Genomic DNA, 23916 nt, shown 5'->3' with positions numbered 1-23916 from the left:
AGGATCATGCCCTGGGCTGAAGGTGGCACTAAACCGCTGAGCCACCTGGGCTGTCTTTGTTTAAGCTGACCTGTATTCACACGGGCTCTGCTTTTCTGCTAGCTGGGTGACCTTGCCATGTTATATAAAATCTCTGAGTCTCAGTTCTTCAGCTGTGAAATTAGGATCGTTGTGCTTCCTTTGGAGAACTAAATGAAATAATAAATATGAAGTACCTAGGCTAGCACACGGTAGACATGAGGTAAGTGTGGATTAATGAATGAATAAGCATGCAGTTGCTAGGTTGAAAGATGACTATTCACAAAGTTCTGTGGATATATTAAGTAGGTTAAGGGATACCTAAGTGGGAGAGAGAATTGCTATTTCTGAACTTGTAAAATATGAGTAATTTCCTCTCGCCTTCTTCCCACTGCCCCCTTACATTTTTTTCCTAGAACTTTCAAAGTAACACATTTCAGAAGCCAGACCGAGCTAGATAAAGATGAATAAGTTTTCTCTTTATTAAAAGAGTCCTGTATGCCAACGTTTTATTTTTTATTTTTTTAGCCAATATCTATTAAGAAGCAATTATTAAAAGACCCTGGGCCAGGGTTATGTGAGGCTACCAAGGACAGGACAGCTGAACAGACCACTATTGAGAAATTGACTCTGTTGGGGAGATTGCTTTGTAAAGAGAGAACGTTTCCTTTCTTTCTTAATGTGTTGTTAGTATTTGCTGTATAAGTTGGAAATCAGAAGGTGAATCCTTTTAAAGTAATTGGCAACTGTTTCACTCATGATTGTAGGGGATTTGAAAGGAGAGAGCCATTGCGAGATAAGTCTCCATACAATTATGCAATTTGCTCTGGTCACCCGCCTGCCCCTGGGCTCATCTGAGATGGTGTTTGAGCTCTCTCAGGGTCACCTGATGAGGGTTTATTTATGCAGGCTATTAGATTATGCTGTGCTTCAGGGAGCCGAGGCTGTCTGGGTTTGGTGCCAGGACCCCAAGACATGGGCCTGAATGGGAGAGAATATATAAACCAAGGAGTGAAAAGTGAAAGCCGTAATGCTCAGGTGTTTATAATTTCAGCTGTCTGGGTATTGAACATGATTAGTCCTACTTATTTCTTTTAAATGATCATGTCTTTAGAGACTCTGAGATTTAATATCTGCTTTTTGTAAGCATGAGCTATATAAACACCACAAGGAAGACCAGTCAAGGAGGAGGGACTTGAGAATGTCGATTATGTCAGTCAGTTGTTCTACGATGGTCACAAAAGATGACAGGCAGCAGGCATGAACTCACTTGGGAGCTGGGTGGCCTGAGTTTAAATCTTGAACTGTTTATAAGCAGTTTGGCTTTGGACAAGTTACTTAACTCTCTTTGCCGTGGTTTCTTATAAGGCTGTGCAAATGAGTTAGAAGAAAGGCTGCTTGCGGTAGGTGCTACGTAAATGTTAGATACATAAACCATCACGTTCCATAAGCAGAAGGCCCAGGAGTCCTCATGCAATACCACATGATAACTGCTTCCCCACTTCTTTCAGCTACGAGCTGGGTGTCACAGTGTAGTCACATAGCTTGGCTTCTGCTGTCTGGACTGGTCTGAGAAAGGAAGAGTTAGTGACGGACACTAGAAATTAACAAGTATCTGTTAGCATTTTTACAGCTCATAATATCCTTTCATGCCATCCCTTGGAGTCTCAGAACAACCCAGTAAGGTCTGTTTTTATTTTAGAAACTTTAGAAAGAAAATATGGTTCAGAGATACTAACCGACTTATCAGAGTCACACAGCTTGGGAAATGGTAGGGGACCAGGCAACCATCTATTTGGAGAACTCTGGATTTCTGTGGGTGCTAGAAAGCTGCTTTAGAAGTTCATTCAAGTTCTATGTGCCTCATGGACAAATGATTGTCATTGTAACAAAGCTCCCTAAGCTAAGGCCTCTCTGAATGCAGAGACAAGGATAACGCAGAGGTGGTCTTAGGATCCCTGAGGTCTCTCTGGAGTGCTTTTTGTTTTGTTTTGTTTTGATTTTTTTTTTTTTTCTGGTTGACCCAACAGATAAAAATAATTAACCTATATGTTTTTGTGTTAGCTTTCCAGATTCTCACTTTCTGGGCCTTTATTTCTTGCTATTGCCTACCTTTTGATCATACCTAAACAAGTCACACTGATATGATGCACTGAAAGTAGGCAGGGCAAAGATACAAGGCTCAATTCTCAGTATCTTTCCACTCAGAGTCTTAGAGAGAAAAAAAAAATAAATGTTCAATAGAAGAGGTGAGGACTTCAGCTGAAAGAACATATTTGAATTGTTGGGGCTTCTTTGTTACTCTCCATGTCCACAAATGATAGCCTGTCAGCTATATTCCCGCTGTGAAGAACAGGAAAAGTTGAACTTTTGAAACACTTCTGGAGGTTTTCAGAAACCTGCTTGTGTTGTTGTGCAATTGCAGGAGGATGAGCATAGCAAATATATTCTGGTGGGTTCTAGAAATACTACCTTGGTAGAAACTACATAGGGTACCCTAAGAAAGTCAATATATTTATCTATGGTTGGCATCGGCCATAGGGCAGGATACAGGAAAGCAGAAGAGTGACCCAAAAAGCTTTTGTTGAGGGCACAGCTCACTGGCTCTACAGTTACTGTATTTTCTCCAGAAGTTATAGATACAAATATGAACTAAATTGACTCAACTGTTCTTTCCTAGGGAGGGGGTAGTCTAAATCTACTTCAGTGATAAGATGATATTAAAAAGCTGAAGGCCCAGAAACAACAGTGTAAGAAGTAAGACAGTGGAAAAACAGAAGACTTCTCTAGAATAATCTGACATCCCTCCTAAATCCTCTATATGCTGGCCCTACCATCCAGTGCAGTTGTGTCTCCCTTTGCATCTGTACACAAGCCTGCATCACAGTTAAAATCACCTTCCCTCTGTCCCACTCCAGAGGGGGCACATCCCTGGCACATCTCTGACTTAGTGGTTCCTTTTGCTGTGTTAGTGGGCTGAATGGTGTCCTCCCCTCCCAAATGATATGTCCACAGTCTAATTCTTGGAACTTGTGTTACTGTATTTGGGAAGAGGGTCTTTGGAGATGTGATTTATTTAAGGATCTTGAGATGAGATCATCCTGGGTTACCCAGGTTGGCCCTAAATTCAATCACCAGTGTCCTTGTAAGAAGCAAACAGAGAGAAGAATACAGACATGGATACGAAGACAGAAGCAGAGATTAGAGTGATGTGGCTATAAGCCAAAGATGCCAGTAGCCTCCAGAAACTGGAAGAAGCAAGTAATGCTCTCATGGACTGGATGTGTGTGTCTCCCTCACCTGCCACCCATTCATATGATGAAGCCCTAACCCTCCTGATGATATTTAGAGGCAGGCCTTCAGGAGGTAATTAGGTTTAGATGCTGACATGGGGGCTGGTGCCTTCCATGATGGGATTAGGACCCTTATCAGAAGCGAAAAGACACCAGAGCTCACTCTCATATACAGGAGAAGGGCTGTGTGAGCACACAGCAAGAAGGCAGCTGTGTAGAGGCCAGGAAGCAGATTCTCACCAGGAACCAAATCTAGCAGCACCATGATCTTAGATTCCCCGGCCTCTACCAAATCTGTGGTATTTTGTTATAGCAACCTTAGCTGATACAAACACAGTCTCCCCTAGAGCCTCCAGAGCCAGTGAGGTTCTGCTGATACTTCGATTTTGGAGAACTGTGAGGGGATAAATGTCTTTTGTGTTAAGCCACCCAGCTGTCCAGACAGCTGCAGAAACCTTCCTTTGCACTCTGTGTCCATTTTTCTTTGAGTCCTGTCTCAAGTCCTCTTCCTAAGGTGGGTCTAGCTCGTGTGATTGTGCTCGAGAACTCCTGTAGCATGTTCCTCTGAATCTCCCATTTCGCATTTTCAAGTCTTCGGCCTTGTGCTATCTCTTTATCGTATCTTTAATATATGCCAGCTTCTTGGAGGCCAGCACCTGGTTTTACATCTTTCCATCTCTAGGGCCTGATGCTAAGCTTCAGACCTGTGATTAGAAGCTGCCTTATTAAATAGAAGGCCAGTTACGAATCAGAGTCTAACTGAACACCTGGATCATTCCTTCTTTGATTCATAAGGCTCTCCACGATCTTATCCTGTCACTAGGTTCTCATTAGAGAACCAGTTATTCTTCTACAGACGGAGGGAAAAATCATGGATGATTTGGATCAGGGACAGAAAGAGTTTATTCTGGCACCTACTACTATGATTCTAAATTATATGTGCATTAGTTAGCCAGAATGTGTCTCTACTTTGATTGCAAATTTTAATTAGCTTTGAAAAAACAGTTTTGAGCACACTTGTCAGAACACTGTTATCAGCTAGCGCCATCCAGCAATGAAGTGGGTTTTCTTCAGGAGTTACGTACCCCGTAATTGGAGTGCCAAAGTGTTATGTCTGAATACAGAGAGTCTGTGATTCTCTCCAGGCTCAGACACCAAAGGGCAGAGCTCTACAACATGCCAAAAAGAGTATGTTTTTTTTTTAAATGAAAAGATAGTAAAGATAAAATATTAAAATGGTGCTGGAAGGTATACAACAAAGAGTGCAAGAGAGTCTCCCCCCTTTTGTGCCTCTGGCTGAGTTCCACTCACAGAGGAGTCCATGTGGGAGATTTTCCCTGGCACCACATGCACCTGCCCCTGTGTGGTGAGTGAGCCAGGGTGGGGGTGGGGAGCCTTCCATGAGGCCGTCTGCCACTGTGACAGTGAGAGAATTCTTAGCAAGGGGTATTGGCAAGGGTACCAGGTTGGAGTCAGAAGATTGGTCCTGGTCCTCAGAAGCCCTTCACCTATTTTCGTGGTCCTACACAAATCATTTATCCTGGATTCCTCATCTCTAAAATGAAAGAGCTAGGTAAATGACTTCATGTTCTCTTTCAAACTCTGAGGTTTAAAAGAACTATTCTGGGAAACCTGGGCAGGGGGCCTCAGTTCGGAGAAGCGTCTACCTTAGGCTCAGGTCGTGATTCCACGGTCCTGGGATCGAGCCCTGTCTCAGGCTCCCTGCTCAGTGGAGAGCTTCCTTCTCACTCTCCCTCTGCTGCTCCCCCTGCTTGTGCTCTCTTTCTCTCTGTCAAATAAATTAATAAAATCTTAAAAAAAAAAAAAAACTATTCCATGACTTTATGAGGGAAAACAAATCAGTACCTCTGTACCCTGGGGGTGTGGAAAAAAAAAAAACCAGGAGAGACTCTTGAGTCCCTTGAGTAGATAGAGTTATCTTGTCATCACTGGCTAACACACGTGCCTATTAAGTACAGGAACGTGCTACCAGAGACAGATTCTGCCTGGGGAGAGAACAGTGCAGGGTGCGAGGAGCTGGCTGGCAGGGCAGCAGGTGGCCTTGCATGGTCTCTAGTTTACCCATAGGTGATCTCACCTTGGGTGGACACTGAGCAGACAGGGTCTTGTGTGATCTGCAGCCCACTTACCAGTTTGTGATGTTGGCCAGACTACATAGGAGCTTAATTTTCCTTATCCGTAAAGTGAGGGTAGTAATACCTTCATTATGGAGTCATTGGGGGCACATAGTAGATCATCAAGAAGCAGTAGTTATTACTTGTATTCCTATCGTTGCTACCACAGTAGCAACTAATCGCCCCTTCCCCCCTCTCTGGTGGGCTGCACGGCCACAGCACGATGACATTTATAGGTTTGCTGTCTCTATCTTAAACATAGCTACAGCTCTCTGGGTCCTGTTGACAGAGCAGAGGATTATAGAGAAAAGAGTGCATAAAAGATGCTGTCCGTAGTCTTGAAGAGCTTGCATACAATTAGGGGGATATTTAACAAAATGAATAACCCACAAATCTATTTGAAGATCCTAAAAAAGTACCAGTGTAATTACAGCCATAGCTGCTGAGTGCGCAGCAGGGTAGAAATAATCATTATGTGTACATTAAAGTTTTTTTTATTAATACTGTTTTAATTATAAATCCATCTGTGGTTAACATGACTAGAAAGCATTTTTCTTTTATTTGGACCTCAGGTGGAGTTAGCAGCACAGCTGACACATCACCTGGTTTTTCTTTTCTTTTTTTTCCTTATTGTAGATATCACCTGCTGCCAATGACCCTCCTTTTTTTCCCCTCACCTCCTGTGCTAGCTCAAGAGTTCACCCCCAAGATTGAGTTCATACTCTGCATTATCTAAGTAATTAAGACACCAGAGTTTTGGTCTGTGACTGCCCAAATAATGAAGGCTTAACACATTTTAAGGACTAAGTCATCCCAATGTCATCCCCCTGCCACTCCCACCTGGGCATGAGCTGCATCTCGAGTGTGAAGGGAAAGGAAGGAGATGGCCATTGGCAGGTCATGACTCTCTTCCCCATGTAGCCTTCAGAGTGGGTTCTTCCCTGTGTAGACTTCCTTTTTTCTTCTCACTGAGACCCTAAGATCAGGGATTGTACCTGAGGTTACTAGATAGAAGCTAGTGCTACTGGTTTTTGGTTTGCTTTAGGAGACTTTATCAGCCAATATTTTATTTTATTTTATGTTATTTTACTTTATTTTAATTTTTATTATGGTTGGATCACTTAACAGATCTTCTATCTTAAGTTTTTATGTTCACAATACAATATTTTTAACTATTGGCATAATGTTGTACAGCCGATTTCTAGAATTTACTCATCCTGCATAACTGAGACTTTGTACCAATTTTATCATGACATGAGTTTGGGAAGTAAGATTTGGACGGGATTTCGTTCATTTATTCTGACCTCCTTCCTGGTCTAGGAATCCCCCTGGAGTCCCTCTGCCAGCCTCCGATGGAGCTCTCCAGTGACTAGGCAACTGGCTCCATGTTGCTTTTGTAATTGTTCATTGCACTGATTATTAAAGAATCAGATGATCTGTCCTTTGTGCAGCACTGGGATCCAGGGCCTTGTACTTCTTACCCCATTAGTCCCAGTTTGGCCCTCAGAGCCTATGAAGTCAAACTCCAATTCTTCAAGACAGCCTGGTCACCTGGAGTGTGGTTACTCTCAAGTGCTCCCGTGGTCCAGTAGTAGCAGCCTCACCTGGGCAGGTGCAGAAGCAGCTCAGGCCTCGCCCCAGACCTACTGAAACTAATATATTTTTAAAAGATCTTATTTATTTATTCATGCGACACACACACAGAGGCAGAGACACAGGCAGAGGGAGAAGCAGGCTCCATGCAGGGAGCCTGACATGGGACTCGATCCCGGGTCTCCAGGATTAGGCCTTGGGCTGAAGGCGGTACTAAACCACTGAGCCACCCGGGCTGCCCCTAACATCGGCATTTTGACAAGGCTCTTCAGTGATTGGTATGCATGGTACAGGTTGAGAAGCACTGTGTTAGTTCAAACACATCATCCCCCCAACTAATTTGTTCCTTTAAATTGCTCTTGCTGTCAGGCCTGCTGATGCTCAAAAATTTTAGTTGAGGAAGAAAACATTGGACAAGAAGTAACAATGACAACTCTCAGTGATTGAATATAAGTACAGAATTGATCTGGCATCAGTTAAAGCTGTCGTTATATTAACTGAGAATTATTTCCATATGTTCATAGTATAATCATAAAAGATAATATTGATAATCCCGAGGTTTTAGAAAATCAGAAATGGGCAGCCCAGGTGACTTAGCGGTTTAGAGCTGCCTTCCGTCTAGGGTGTGATCCTGGAGACCTGGGATCGAGTCCCATGTCGGGCTCCCTGCGTGGAGCCTGCTTCTCCCCCTGCCTGCATCTCTGCCTCTCTCTCTCTCTCTTTCTCTCTCTCTGTCTGTCTCTCTCTGTGTCTCTCATGAATAAATAAATAAAAATCTTAAAAAAAAAAAAAGAAAATCAGAAATGCTGGGGTGCCTGGGCAATGTAGTCAATTAAGCATCTGACTTTGGCTCTGGTCATGATCTCAGGGGTCCTGGGATCGAGCCCCAGTCTGGGCTCTGTGCTCAGCGGGGAGTCTGCTTGTCCCTCTGCCCCACCCCCTCACCCCATGCTCACACCCTTTCTCTCAAATAAATAAATAAACTCTTTAAAAAATATCAGAAATGCCTTTAAAATCATTAAAGACCTGTTAGATTATGCTCCATGTGATTTAATGCTGGGTGTTGTTGCTTCGTGAATTAAAAAAAAAAAACCTGATAAGCAATTCAAATAAATAATAAGAGCAACCCACTCCCTGGTCATGCCAGATAGGGGAAGTAAAACCAAAACTTCTTCCACAACACTCTTCAGCTGCAGGAAAAATGGAAGTTTTAGGTCATTTTCTATTTCTGACAACCCTGGAAGGACAGTGCTGAGAATCCAGCATTTGAAAGTTGCAGAGGAGACGTACACTGTGGAAACAGCTGTGCTGGGGGGTGCGGGGAAGGCTTTCAACTCGTGTACTCAGCAATATGGAAATGAACCGTGCCAGCTCATGAGCATGGATAAATGCTTAGTTGCCTTTCCAACCACAAAGCAGCTTTCTATATTTGGCACTCTTTTGACATTCAGTAAAACAGACTGAATTTAATGCCGGACGACAGTGCCAGACTGTCTTCAGTTAAAATGAAGCGAAAACCTTAAGAAGCCGCTTTCCCCAGACCCTGTCGCATTTCTTTCTCCATCTTATATGCGTGGTGAGTGGTTGGCCTGACCCCCTCAGGGCAGGACACCAGCCCAGCCTTGCTGGGCCAAGTCAGGAGGGCCTTGATCTTCCCCAGGGCCCCGAGTCCACCCTGTACTGTATCTTAGGACATTCAGCTCAAGGTGCGTGTCCTACTGCCCGGTCACCAGGTGTGTGGAACACAAACAGCTATTTCAGGACATCTGATCCCTTTAGCCAAGGGAAGCTGGTATCTTTGCTTTTTTTTCTGCCCCATTCCAGTACACAGGATTCAAATCCTTCACCCCGAGGACTCTGCTGAGCCTTTCTCACATCCCTTTGCTCCTCAGACTGGCCCATTCAGTGAATATTTTATTCAGGGCCCCCATGTCCCCAAGCAGTGAGATTACTGCAAAGAGGGACCCTGTCCCTGTTCTCCTGGAACCCAGGTTCTGGCTCAGAGAGAGACTCGTATGAGTGAGGTTTCTGTTAGTGCTGGTGAGGGAGAGAATTTGTGCCCCAAGGAGGTTTGGGGCAAATGAGAATTCTCAGGCTGAGAAGTAGATGGGGGCAGACATTCCAAATATAAAAAAGTGAATGAGCAAAGAATTGGCTGCATTAAATCGCTCAGGCTGACTTCCTGTCCTAGTTCAGTGGGATTACAGATAGGAAACACGGTAGCTCCGAGCAGGACCCCAGAACTTGCTGGTCTCTATCCATCAGATGGTGTATCCTAACTCCTTCAAATTGCTTCGAGATTTTGGCCACTGCTTGGCATTTACTCTGGTTCATAATTAGAATTTATATATTTAAATTATAGCAGAATATGCATTATACTATAATATGTAGAAGAATGATATATATATGATGTAGAAATAAAAAATATGCATTATACTATATGCATTATACTATAATATGTAGAAGAATGATATATATGATGTTGAAATAAAAAATATATATAGTTTATTGCTAAAAACTATATATATATGTATCTATATCTATCTATCTATCTATCTTATATATCTCATGTTGAAAAGATGGTCCCTATAACTGTTCCGAGTAGTAAACACCAAAGCCCTGGGAATGAAAGTGGAAAAAAAGTCATGAGTTAATTAAACACTAAGTTATCTGGTAATAGACAGTAATACTATTATATTCATAGGCGTATACGATTAATGTGGTTAGGTAATTTAGGAAAATTTCAAAAACTGAACTAAAATTTTGAAGGGTTTGCATGGGTAGAAAAGATTAAGAGAAGATTCTGGAAGGCTTGAACGACATAAATAAACCACAGAAGTGGAAATGCAGACAAGTATTATATTCATTTGTATATTGCATGGAGAGTAGGGCATAATGGGGCCCCATGAATTATTATGGAAGTGGAGAGTCTTGGGAAGCCAGGTTGGATGAGAGCTTGGGTCTGGATGGTGGCTGGGGAACAGAGAAGAAGGGACATAGAGGATAAACATTTTGAGGATGAAAGCAATAGGACTACTTATGAGAAATTAATTAATTAATTAGGCCCTTACAATTCTGAAGTGATTTCACTACACCATGAGGACATATCATTTCTTCTCATAGAATTTGTGTCAGGTTCTGCAGTGGTTCTTAATTCCACCAAAACAATATCCCTTATTGTGACAATATTTTAATGACCCCATTACTCTCCTCAAATGAAATTTGTTATTGACTTATTTGTACACATAATTCCGAAAATATCACCGTATACTTAACTGAAATACAAAGGAAAACTCAAAGAAAGTGGTTAATATTAAAATATTTATTTTACTGTGTAGAAGCCCACATATGATTATGCCAGAAGATATAATGATGTGGTCAGATATACCTATATATAAAATGTGACAGCTACTAATGCAGACCCACATAGGTGTGTTGTGCTACTAACTCAAATACCACAAGTGGCCTGGCCTTCAGTGACAATTCTCCAAAATGGTGGGTAATGCTTGTTAAAGTCCCAAACAGAAGGAAATGTAGTCCTCCCTCAGTTATCCAGTAGTTGCAATACCAAGAATTCAAAGTGTATAAAAACCATGCAGAAATAGTTTGGTATGGATGTGAAACAGAGTCAAATTCTGTGCTCAAGAAATTATAAACAGATTTCACCTACAAAAGAGTCCACTGGCACTTTGGAAAGTCACGTGGAAAGTGGGACAACTTCTTCATTGTCTAAGAGGCACTGTGGTACATTTACCATCTCTGGATCCCAACCATTAGATCAGAGATACTGTGAGAACTAAAAGTACCCCCACTATTTCACAGCCCCAGAGGGTAGGTACTGCCCCCACTGGGAACGCTGGCTCTCAGGTTTCAGCCAAGTGACTCAAGGACTGTGACAGACAAGGAAGTTGGATGGGGAGGATTTGGACGGCAAGCCCAGAAAAGGAGTTGGCTGCAGAGCTTCCTTCCTGAGTCAAGCAGAGTCTTCACTTTCTTAAATACTTCAAATCTGGCTTTTCCAACCTGGAAAGACTTTTAAGTTCTGAGCCCAGGTAGAAAATAAAGTGATGAAAAAAGACGATATTTTCTTTGGAATAAATGCAAACCCTTTCTGACTTATTTCCTTTAAATGCCAACAAATGCAATCTGATTCCCTGCCCTCCACATTAGCTCACTGGCAGGAATGTATTATGTCTTAAGAATTCAGGAGAGATCCAGTTCTAACGTGAATCCTTGAGACAATTTTTAAATTTAATTCTTGTTTTTCTTTAAACTACAGATATGATCTCATTCCATTTTTTTTTCAGTTTTGTAAAGTATGCAATTAACGTCTAATCCCTCTTGGCATTTGCATTCTGCACAATTGAATGTATTGAGCAGACATGCATGATTGTCTAGTATTATCACTGTGTGTTGCCTTCTGTTTGGGTGTCTTAAACAAATCGATAGGACTTGATCCCCTTAGAATACTTTCCAAAAGATTTTGAGCCATAGATTCCCATTTAACAATGATAACACACACATGCACCCTCTTTCACAAATATGAATGTAGTCTGTTTAGTTTGTAAATAGTTATTTGGCCCAAAGATTTTGGGAACATTTCAAATGCATGCTGATTTATAATATTCCAAGAACAAAAATCTGTTTGCAGTCTTATTCTAAGACCAAGTTTGTTTATTAGCCAACTAGATGTTATACTATTCACAGGACAGCAGGTTAGGCATTGTGAAGAAATCAGAAATGAACTAGACACTTTACATCCTCAAGGAGTCTGTCTGGTAGGGATGATAAAATCTCACATATAATATCGTAAGTGGTGAACCATTGGAAAGGTAGATGGAATGCTGATGGAGTTTCTAGGGTGAAATAGTACTTTCCTTTGAAGAAGGCTTCCTAGAGGAGCTGGAACTTTTAACTTGACCTTAAAAATTCATTACAATTTTGACAGGGAGGACACTTTAGATTTTGAGGAATGGCTTTCTAAGCTGAAATACATGCGAACAGAAGTTGTGTGTGTGTGTGTGTGTGTGTGTGTGCACGTACGTGCACGTAGGCTTCTCATCACTTAATAATATGCATCCCCCATTTATTCTGGGTATGATTAAGTCACTTTGAATAATTGGTAATACTATAAAGAAATCTCATTTGACATTGCTGCCTTTCTGAAAAAGTCCTCCAAAGAAAGAGCTAAATATAAGCTTTGCTTTTTTCCATTGAAGAATTCCCTTTTACAACTCCAGACCCTGGGATACCACTACCACATTTCAAAAGTCTGGAATGTACGTTTAACTATATTCACAGTAAAGTGCAATTAGATAGAAGGCAGATCTGTCAGGATTGTCATAAAAAGAGTTCGGTTGCTAAAGTACAGAAGTGTTCTTGTTACCACGTGTTTCCCATGTGCTAAGCTTGAGGACAACACAGAAACTGAGCCAGACAGCATTCTGACAAGGTTCCATGCCTTGTCATTAGAGTATTTCCTGGGGCTTAAATCAAATTGCTTCTGCTTTCTGGTGCTGGTTCACACTTACTGTCCATCTCCCAGTTCTTTGGCCTCTACCTGTAACCCTCACCTATTGTCTGGAGATTTGACTAAGAGCAAGTTAAGTCAATATGAAATCTTGACCAAAAGGACACATTTGTTTCTTAGAGAGAGATTTGCACACTGTGTTCACTGCAGCTTTATTCACAGTAGCCAAGACAAGGAAGCGTCCTTCCTAAGCGTCCTAAGCGTCCATCAGTGGATGAATGGATAAAGAAAACGTGATACATACACAGAGGGGAATTTCATTCAGCCATAAAAAAAGACAGAAATCCCGCCTTTTGCAACAACATGGATAGACATTAAGGGTGTTATGCTAAGTGAAATAAATCAGAGAAAGACAAATACCGTATGTTGTCACTTATATGCAGAATCTGAAAAAGCTGAGCTCATGGAAAGAGTCTCCTGGGGATAGGAAGAGGTGGGAATGGCAAAATGCTTGTCAAATCATACAAACTACCAGCTAGAAGTAAGTTCTGGGGGAACTAATGCACAACATGGTGATTATATGCCATATTCTTGGAAAGTTGTTAAGAAAATAGATCTTAAGTTTTATCACTACACAAAAAAAGTGGTAATGATGGGGGTAGGGAAATAGAGGTTATCAAATCATCACATTGTATACCTTAAACTTACTTATGTCATATGCCAATAATATCTCAAAAAAGCTGGAGGAGGTGGGGAAGGACACGTTTGTCAAAACTAAATTATCCTGTGTTGGAAATGTTTCTCTCTAATCTGAATGGTAGTTACTAATGGTATAGATGTATAAATTCATCAGGGTGTACTTTTAAGATTTGTGCATTTCACATAAGTTCATCCATCAGTAAACTAAAAATCCATTATCTCAGCCACTAAAATAGATATTGCCAATTTTGGTCTATCTTGGGATAATTTCGCAATGATTTGTGCATTTTCAAGCACTAAAAAATAAATTTTCAGAATTTTTAGTGTTTTTCTTTAGTATTCCCTTTTAAATTCTTTTTCAATTGGTTGATACTACCCTAGATAGCCAACAACAGAAGATTAATTATAATAACAGTTTGTACCTCTTCAAAATTATGAACAGCTCAGTAAAGCAATAATTACTTCCACCCCCGCCAGAAGTTTTTGAAACAAAAGGAGGGTGTGGCAGGCAACATTTCTGGAAAAAGAGGATGAAAATTCTCATTTCAAAAGCATTTTTTTGATGCTTCAGTATTTCCAGTATTTAAATATGAAGAGATTAATTTGCAAATGAATCATTATTTTGACCAATTTGTTATGTTTACCAGTTTGCATTCAATATCCTACTTTTCAGCCACTTCTTAAGCCAGTTTTACCATATTATCACCTGGTATCTATAGCTTTTGGTTAAAATTCAAACTGAAGTCTAGTGGTGAGCTAACAGGGTATAGAACTTACAGTAAAGCTTTACCATTAGCCATGTTCAAGCACTAAGAGAAACATTCCCTTCTAGGAGAGGGCTTTTGGAAAAATAAATCAAATTTGATGCCATTAAATTATAGCATTAAATCCATGATGTCCAGGACCTGTATGAAAATTAACTTTTAATAACTTCTCCCCCCAAAAAACAGCTAAATTCACCATCTTTGATGGATTTACCAATAGGATGAAGTGCTTCTGAATATTATTATTATTATTAAAGGTAGACATTTAGCATGATCTGTTTTATTGAAACAGGACAGCTGGGAAGTGGTGGAAGGGCTGAGAGGAGAGATGAGTTACACCCAGGAGCCACCCATCCAGAAAGGATTTTTGCTGAAAAAGAGGAAATGGCCCTTGAAAGGCTGGCACAAGGTAAGACACTGGCCTTGGCTTCACCTTTATTTGTCTCCACACTACCCCATTCAGTACATGGTTCTTAGGCACTTATATTTAATTTGAATTTGAAAATTGGGACCAACAGAAGGGTGCTTGTTTAAATGGAATGTCTTAGTGAATTCTACTTTCTTCCCTACAGAGATTTTTCTATCTGGACAAAGGGATTTTGAAATATGCCAAGAGCCAGACGGATGTAAGTCTTCTCATATTAAAGAATTCTGAAGGGCTAATTGTTGTCAGCTCATGGATGAGGTTGTACACATTTGGAGACTGCATTTCTCTGAACTGGAAACCATAGGGAGTAATAATAGTTCTTTCACATGGGCGAGAGGTTCTGCTCTGGGTTCTGAGTTGGCTCAATTCACCCACCAAGTGAAGGTGGAGGGTTCTTCTAAACATCCTACCAGGGATCCAGGGGTCTGTGTGGGTCTTAGGGTTGGACTGAGGGGGTCCTATGGGTGGGAGAAAACATTTTCCCAGTGAGATAGCAGGAACAAAACATGGGACAGGTGTCACTTCACTATTACAGGGGCCAGGGGTTTTGGTGGAGAAGCCCCTTGATGAAGGGGAAACAGTTCCCTATTGTTAACACTAGGTAGACAGCTCACAGTGGCTGGAATGACTGTTACAACGACCCTGCCCCTTGTGTGGGTCCTCCTCTCACCCAGGACTACCCTCATCCTCTCTTGCTTCCCTTGACTCCTAGAGTGCTCATTTTGTAGGGCTGCATGTAGAAAACCTGGCATAATCCCCAACCCACAGTGACTTATCTTAGCTTCCTGCCCTTACTCTCCTTTTAAAGTCACTTCCACATGAATTTAGATACTAGAAACTAACTCTGTGGAAGGCAGTGCAGTTAACAGGTGATTTCATTGCTGTGGGAGTTGATCTGTGGGGCTTGCTCTCTTGCTTCCTCACTCACTGGCTGTGCGAACCACTTGGTACTTAACCCTCATAGGCTAAAACAGACAATGCATGTACAGTACTTAATTCACACTAAGTGCTTGGTAAGTCATAGTCGTTGTGTTTATATTGGTGGATGTTGAAGGGTAGGCTATAGGGGAGGAGTGTCAGGGATGTTACTACTGTTTTTAACACCATGAACCTCAAGTGGCCCTCTTCTCATGCCTCTGCAGATAGAGAGAGAGAAGCTCCATGGCTGCATTGATGTTGGGCTCTCGGTAATGTCCGTAAAGAAGTCATCAAAATGCATAGATCTGGATACGGAAGAGCACATTTACCATCTGAAGGTGAGCCTGCTTCCCAGGATCCATCTCCTGTGGCACGGTTTCTTTATATTGCAAAAGGGATTGTAAGTTAAAGAACTATTGGTGATGCTCTTTGAATATTTCAAAAGATCCAAGCAACATGTAGAAGATCTTTGTTATAAAAGCATTTCTAACAGATGCTATTAATATTTGGGTGGGATGGGTCTTCGTTGTGCAGGACTGTCTCACACAACTGCTGAAGGCTTAGCATCCTTGTCCCCCATCCCTCCAACACACATACCTTGATTGTGCCAACAATCAGTAATAAAAAAAATCTTCATGTTTCCAAATAACTCATTCCCCCAAACTGTACCACCTTTAGAGGAGAACCATTAACCATAGGTTAAAATTGTCTTCCTGAAATACAACATTTAATATTTAGTCTTACCGGGGCATCTGGGTGGCTCAGTGATTGAGCGTCTGCCTTCGGCTCAAGGTATGATCTTGGGGTCCCGAGATCAAGTCCCACATTGGGCCCTCTGCACGGAGCCTGCTTCTCCCTCTGCCTGTGTCTCTGCTTCTCTCTGTGTATTTCTCATGAATACGTAAATAAAATCTTGGAAAAAAAATTAATCTTACCACTTCAGGGATTCCATTAAAATTCTCATACTACAGTGAATGTCAAGAACTTTCCTCCTTAAGTATGGGCCTCCAATTTGTACCTCTGAAAGTGGTTTAACTAACCCCTTCTGCCCTCTCCCTGCTGGTGGCATAGATGGTTAAGAGCATGATATAAGAGCTTCAGAGGTCCCGATCTGTTTTAAATTTTTGCCTGGCTACTTACTAGCTATGGGCTTTTGGCAAATTTTTTTAATCCCCCAAAGTCTCCGTTTTCTCACTACCCTTCCCCAGAATGAAAATTATAGTGCCCATGTTGTAAGGCAGCCTGTAAAAAACTTGGCATAATGCCCAGCCTGCTGTAAGCTCAATAGTTTAGTATTTGTGTGTAATTATTAGGTGGTACTCAAATGTGAGGAATTAATTGAGAGGATGTTAAGATTCTTTTCTTACTTAGACAAATTACTTGGAAAATTAAGAATGGAGGCTGGGGGTTGGGAAAACAAAACCATGAGATGATGAGCTCCGTGTCTTAAGATGCCCCAAAGCACATATATGGTGCTTACATAAATAACATAACAAATACGTGTGCTTGATTGATTGCACAAAATAGTCAAATCCATACTGTTTCCTGGCCTAAGCTCAGAGTAAAGCAGTGTTTCTCACCCTCAACACTATTGACACAGGGTGCTGGAAAATTCTCTGCTGTGGGGCCTGTCCTGTGCATTATAGGATGTTGAGGATCATCCCTGGCCTCTACCCGCTAGATATTGATAACAAGCCCCCTTCAGTTATAATAGCCAAAAAAAAAAAAAAAAAACATGTCTCCCATTGCCAAATGTCCCTTGGCTGAGAATGACCAAAAAAAAAAAAAAAAAAAAGGAAAAAAAAGAAAGACCCTCCCCCCCCGCCCCCTTGTTTTAAAGGTCAGTCTCCTTTAGAATAGTTTCAATTGTGTCTCTATGTACTTCCAATGATGCTTAATTCTGTTTTGACATGATCAGGAAATAATAGGTTCTTGTTCATCCACTACTCCAGTTAACAGAATAAAAGTAATTATTAATTCCTAATCTTTAAAGAACCAGGGGGTGCAGCAGCTAGTAAGGATTCGTTGTTAGAATAACATTGGATACTAATATCATGAGAAACACAGTTTAATATTTCTCTGTGTTGATTTACTTTGTTCTGTTCATGTTTCTTGTTCCTTTGTTTGAATGTCAGCTGTGAATGTTAGTGTGGGTATGTGTGGTTATCTGAGGGTCCTTGTTGATAGCCTCTGAGTCAGGCAGTTTTTAAATGGTGGCCATCCAGTCCCATCATCTTATTTTATAGATGAGGAATCAGAGAGGGCAGCTGAGAGGTTAAGTGGCTGTCCACCTATGGTCCTATAACTACTTGTGGGGTTGGAACAGAAGGCTGGACAGTTATTTAATAAAGTGCTTTTATTCCTCTACCTCATTTAACCAATAAAAAAAATGGGTCAAGATGAATACTCTGGGCACCAATTTCTAAGGGCTTCTGAGAACAGATCAGTGCAAAGGGTGATGTAAGATTCCTGTAAAATCCCTGCTATAACTGCATCTGGAAAGGAAATACATTTCGAGGATATAATTTAGGGGAAGATAAATAGGTATAAGTCTGTTTGTATTGCTTTTTCCTGTATATTATATATTCAGTAGCACCTGGAAGTGTTTTAAGTCCTGCATGTACTTCTAATCAACACAACAAACCTAAGAGCCGACCTTACATTTCCTAAATTTCCTGACATCCTTGCTCTCAGCAGTGGCAGTAATAAAGATTTAACAGATTGACCTGGAGTTTTCTTCTTAGAAGGTAACCTACCATGCATCCTTTTGGGTGATTTTAAGTTGCCACTTCATGAGTCTGTTCTAATATGTGGGTATCTATTGTTTTTCACTTTAAAAATATTAATACACCTTTGCACACACAAAACATTGACTATTAAGAAATATCTAGTGTATAGGTGCTTGTTATAGTCTTTCTAGTACTTTTATAAACATTTGAAATACTTTATAATAAAAGTTGCTAGTTATAAATATTATTCTTCGTGGAAAGTAGACATTGATACTCATTTATGGAGAGAGTGGCTAACTGTTTGTGTAGGTGTGTTTGAAAAATCTTGGAAATCACCAATAATAGTTTTTCACATTTTTTCTCTATTTCCAAGTGCAGGAGAAATATGTTTTAAAATAGACTTCACATTCCTCAGCAATGTGTTCTTTGTCAGAGAAGATTAACAAGGTTAAATATTTTGGGAAGAATTTACGAATTTGTTCCAGTTCAGAGAAGATTAATCTGAAAAATCTGAATTATAAAAGAGTTTAAAAAGAAACATGGTGCTAATATTTTCAGTAAGAATAGGAAAGGTGGGGACAAGTGAATGTGGAAATGCTTTGAGACAGATAAATAGGAGTTCTAGTTCATTGTTTAATGGTTTGCTTTCTTAATAACAGCATGACAATTGGACCCTTTCATGGAGAGGCCAAATGAAGTTTACAAAGACCATTTTTATTCCCCATTTCTTCCTCAAACTTGTTCCCATAGACCACCTAAGTATAAACTAAGTCAATAAACCTATCTCTACATTTCTACGTGTGCCAACATGTAAAGAGAAGGTGTCTCAATTTGATGAAGAATTGCTCCTTTCATTGAGTGATGCTCTTGTTTCCCTCTTTTTACTATAATTTAGGTCAAGTCAGAAGAAATCTTTGATGAGTGGGTCTCCAAACTCCGCCACCACAGAATGTATCGTCAGAATGAAATCGCCATGTTTCCACACGAGGTTAATCACTACTTCCCAGGATCCACTGTCACAGACTCTGCACCTGGGGTCTTGGACTCCATTTCAAGTAGGAAGGTAAGAGTTTGCCAATAATTAATCTAAAAGAAGGGAGTGGCTTGTGCAGGGGAGTCCCAACTGGGGGGCTTGTGGGGAGGAATGTGTTGGCCTTGCTGGTCAGAACCAGGGCCAGAGGAGTATCTGTTATCACTGGGACAGTAACTGAAAAACAGCACATAAGGAAGAGTTTAATAGGGCCGAATGCTCCAGCTCTTCCTTGACCATTTTGACTTTGGTTTTCTTATTTGATTGCAAAATGCAGGATGTATGTTTATAGCCATGCAGGATTGCAAGATTTCTCAACATTTATATCATTATTTTGGCATGATTAGCATTTGACCAAAGAAGAAATTCAGGAGAGCAGCCCCAGGTATGAGAGCATGGTATGACCAGGCTGAGGTGACAGCCAGAGCTTCAGGTCTCTAGTGGAGTGCTTTGTAGGAGCTTCTTCCCCATGACAAGCAGATGGCTTCCATTAGCAACTAGCTCACTTTGTTGTCCTTTACCCTAAAGTGTTCCCACTGGGCTCTGTTTTCATTTATAACATGCTTTTGTCATCTGTGGAACAGCGTAGCAGTATATCAAAGCAGAACTCGATTCAAACTGGAAGCAATTTATCATTTTCTTGTGGTGGTGAGACACGAGTTCCATTATGGTTACAGTCTTCAGAGGACATGGAAAAATGCTCAAAAGGTAAAGTGACTTGAAACTTCTGCTTCTTTCTGTCATGGCTCTGAAATTGTGCTTGTTGAGTATTTACACCTCAGGTGAATTTCCCCATCACTGGTCTACATTTCCCTCCAGAGTTTGCTTCTGAGTTTGCACTGGTGATGAACAAATGACATTCTCCTTGCAGAGCTTTACGTCTTCACCTGGGTGTGCATGCAGACAGGTTTCTTTTCATATTCTTTAAGTACCCAGGTGCGATTTCCATGAGGACCTGCTAAATCAGTCTCCCTGGGTGGTCTCTGCACATCTCTCTGTTTTTTGTTTTTTGTTTTTTGTTTTTTGTTTTTTTTTTTTTTGTGTGTGTGTGTGTGTGTTCTTTAAGTGCCAAAACTGACTCTAGTATATATCCAAAATTGGGAGTCATTGCTGAAGGTGAGTGGGTGAATCAAATGGAGATCCCCACGAAATAGGAGTTCTCTACTCTGGTTGCACACTATAATCACCAAGAGTTTTTATTTTTTTGTTTTTTTTATAATAAATTTATTTTTTATTGTTGTTCAATTTGCCAACTTACAGAATAACACCCAGTGCCCATCAAAAGAGCTTTTAAAAGGCAAGAATACCCACTCTCCACAAGAAGTTCGTTAAATTGGTCTGCACTTGGGTCCTGGCATCACTGATTTTCTAATTTCTCAAATGATTCTGATAAGGAATCAGGATTAAGAACACTTCTATCAGGAAGCTCAGTGTTCTCAACCCTAATTAGCTAAGAACCACCCAGGGAACTATAAAACAAAACAAGTCACCAGTGGGATTGGGGATGTTCTGATTTAATTATCTCATGATGGGACTTGGACATATGGAATTTTAAAAATTTCCCCAGTTGAGCTATGATTGAGAACTACTATGAGAGAAAGATGCCAGGCATTGGCCTTGAAAAGTACATTTTCTCCTGTTGAATTCAGATACTATCACACCTGGGGCCATAGAGGTTTTGCCCTCCCAGTAAATGTCACTCAATGAAGCTCCTGAGTGAACTTCACTGAGTGACATTTTGGCACAGCTAGTCCTTGAAGTGCCATCTGTAGACCAGCAGCATTGGCCTGGCCTCCAAACTTATTTAAAATGCAAATTCTCAGGTAGACTGGATCAGAAATTGTGGGTGGATCTCAATGATCTGTGATTTAACAAGTTCTCCAGTTGATTCTGATGATGCCAAAGTTTGAGAGCCATTTGGGTCTTGATTTCTGTCCACCTATGGATTTCTCAGTGGAAATAACCATTATCATCCAGTGAACATCAAATTAAGAACTATCTTTTGAGTTAGCAACCAAGAACTGGTGTGAAAACACTTAGGTGCTCTCAGGTCAATGTGCAGATGATCATCAAAGTCATCTTGATGGGTGGGTCTCAAGGACCCAAGGTCTCAAGGACCCAAGGACCCCGATTGACAGTTCCCCTTAGAGACCAGTACAACCTTCATTTTTGTTTCATTTACTTGCCTGGAGTCCTGATACACAGATGACAAAACCCTATTATTACAATATTAGAAATAATGATAATGATGATAGCTGATTTATTGAGTGCTTACAGTGTGCCAGCATTCTAAAAGCATGCCACATATGTCAACTCACGACTGGCTCATGAAGGCAAGTGTTTAATTATCTCCCCTTCCCAGATGAGGAAACTGAAGACAGAGAAGTTATGTAATTCGCCCAAGATTCAGAGTTCAGGAAGTGTTCAAACCGAGGCAGTCTTGCCTCGGATTCTCCAAATCTGTGCCCTTAACCATGGCAGTTTACTGCCTCTTCTGTAAAAAATGAAATAAAATTTCATCTTTATAAAGATATAAATTGAAGAGTATAGCTAAATTTAAAAAGTAGCTGGCAAATAAAAATAAAAATAAATAAAAAGTAGCGGGCCCTAGTGTAAGGAAACCTGGATGCCAAGGTAAGGGCTTATGAATCTTCTTTTTGCCTGTCTTGCACAGACCTGGCACACTGTCATGCCTACCTGGTGGAAATGAGCCAGCTCCTACAGAATATGGATGTTCTGCATCGGACATATTCGGCGCCGGCTATCAATGCCATCCAGGTCAGCCAGGTCCCTCTTCTGTTTGCATTCTGGCATTTTTCTGCTTTCCTTTCTGCTCCCCAGCCTTGCCACTAACAGTGGGACGTTGTCCGGTCAGTTGCTTCAGCCAAACTCAAGGGGATGGAGGTGGTCACTTTGCTGTGCAGTTTTCTCTGTGGTCTGGTGGACCTTACTTTCTATGCTCTCTTTCCTGTTTTGAAACAAAGGGTGGAGCTTTTGAAAGTCCCAAAAAGGAAAAAAGATCACACAGGAGGTGGCGGTCCAGAGCTATTGGCAAAGATGCTAAAGGAATGCTACAGGTAACCATTGCTTCCCCTGCTCTCTGTGTCTCGTGCTGGGGGCTGCTTGGACTCTGATAGGATTTTCCGTGGCTGTTTTTGCAAATACCCTGTGCAGAGAGAAATTCAATCACTTCGATTTTCTGCATGCTACAATAAGCATGTAATGGAATTGGGTAAGGGAAAAATGACACCAGGTGGGAGGGACACAGCCATTTCCAGGACTTCGGTTTCCCTTCTTTCATGCAGAGCCTGCCCGCCCTCTTCCCCACCTGCATGTGTGCTCTGACCCACCTCTTCTGCTGCCAGTCAGTGGATTCACCATCCCTTGGAACCTACTGGCTGGAGTCTCTGGAAATGCGACATCGTGCAGACTTTCTTTTGCCTCTTGCCTCCAACCTCCCAAACCCCCATCAGGGCTTCACTGTGTTACGCTAGCCGCCGACTTCCCCAGTGCATGGCTAAGCCAGAGGCCAAGATTTGCAGCTCGGTCATTGCATATTAAATTGGGACATTGTTAGGGTCAAATAAATCAGAAACGTAATGGCTAAGTCATCTGTTCTACTCTCATAGACTCTGTTCAAAGCACTTTATGGTTTGGACATAAGTACTTTCAAAGTAAAGGGTGATTTGTGTACAAGCCCATGAGAAGTTAGTTTTGTAGAAGCACCAGATGCAAATTAAGAAAACATTTTAAACCTACCCACTGTTAACAACCCAGATACTGGATGATTATTGCCAGGAAGAAGGAATTGAGTATAAAGGAGAAAGAGCCTGGCAGCTTTTGCTGTCATTTGCAACCTAGAGCTTTGATGCTTCTATCATTTCCAGAAGAAATGTGATTTCTCACCCATTTTTATTTTGCAAGAAGCCAGAGCAGGTTGCTGGAGAAAGTGTTTTCCTGGGTTTTCATTTATTTTCTTTGAACTTATCACCCAGTAGAAAGATTTACCTATAAAATGTTCTCCTACAGCTTTCTAATCTTAGTAACAAGATAGTCTAAGCAACCTACATCTGAAAAGAAATGTCTCCCTTTGGTGTCACTTCAGGTCCCTAAACCTTTCTCGGGCCCAATAAGACTTCATTCCTCCAACCCTAATTTGTCAACATTAGATTTTGGAGAAGAGAAAAATTATTCTGATGGCTCTGAAACCTCATCAGAGTTTTCTAAAATGCAAGAAGACCTGTGTCATATTGCACATAAAGGTAAGTGAATATTCTTTGTTCTTGATATGTTTGATGAAACTGTCAGATGCATGTCTGGGTGTGGGATGTCCTTGGAGAGGGGATCTTAGTTGGTTTGTTTTCTGCTCTATTAGAAAAATAGAAATCAATCTATTAATTGATTTGGGTCAATCTAATTTTTATTTTATTTCCCTGGTAGTAGGGAGTATATTAACACAAAGTTTCTTTTTTAAGCCCTTAGGGGAGATAGTGAGAGCATTAGGTATTCTTTAAAAGCTGAGGAACTCACATGCTGCTGGTGGGAGTATAAATTGGTGCTTTTTTTGAAAGCAGTATGACATTATGTTTTGAGTTTTAAAAAAAAAAATCTGCTTATCCAGCAATTCCACTTTGAAAAATTCACTTGTAGAAATTAATTTAAAACTTATCTGAATAAAGAGATCTATTGTAGCATTGTTTATCATATCCAAAATTAGATGTTCAACATCATTAGCTGTTAGGGAAAGGCAAATTGAAGCTAGGATGAGGTATTCCCATACCCCTGTTAGAGCTCCAGAAAGATACAGTACCAAATGCTGATGAGGACATGAAGAAACCGG

At 40.9% G+C, this 23916-nt stretch overlaps 1 protein-coding gene across 8 annotated transcripts in view; it reads left to right on the top strand.

Moving 5' to 3' along the window:
- OSBPL3 (oxysterol binding protein like 3) overlaps positions 1–23916 on the top strand; it is a 177541-nt gene that overhangs the window by 94922 nt on the left and 58703 nt on the right. For 6 of the 8 annotated variants that reach the window (XR_005369547.1, XR_005369546.1, XM_038557135.1 and 3 more), the window contains 8 exons: positions 14265–14381; positions 14545–14598; positions 15542–15655; positions 18942–19109; positions 19661–19784; positions 21751–21854; positions 22061–22153; positions 23182–23338. Coding sequence is in view for 6 of the 8 variants with exons in the window: in XM_038557135.1 (XP_038413063.1) it covers positions 14265–14381; positions 14545–14598; positions 15542–15655; positions 18942–19109; positions 19661–19784; positions 21751–21854; positions 22061–22153; positions 23182–23338 (931 nt within the window). In the remaining 2 variants the exon portion in view is untranslated. The remainder of the gene's footprint in view (positions 1–14264; positions 14382–14544; positions 14599–15541; positions 15656–18941; positions 19110–19660; positions 19785–21750; positions 21855–22060; positions 22154–23181; positions 23339–23916) is intronic. The other 2 variants (XM_038557138.1, XM_038557140.1) reach the window with 1 other exon arrangement.

The sequence above is a fragment of the Canis lupus genome, chromosome 14 (genome assembly GCF_011100685.1).
Source record: "Canis lupus familiaris isolate Mischka breed German Shepherd chromosome 14, alternate assembly UU_Cfam_GSD_1.0, whole genome shotgun sequence".
NCBI classification, from domain to species: domain Eukaryota; kingdom Metazoa; phylum Chordata; class Mammalia; order Carnivora; family Canidae; genus Canis; species Canis lupus.
This window is presented reverse-complemented; position numbering and strand designations above follow the sequence as displayed.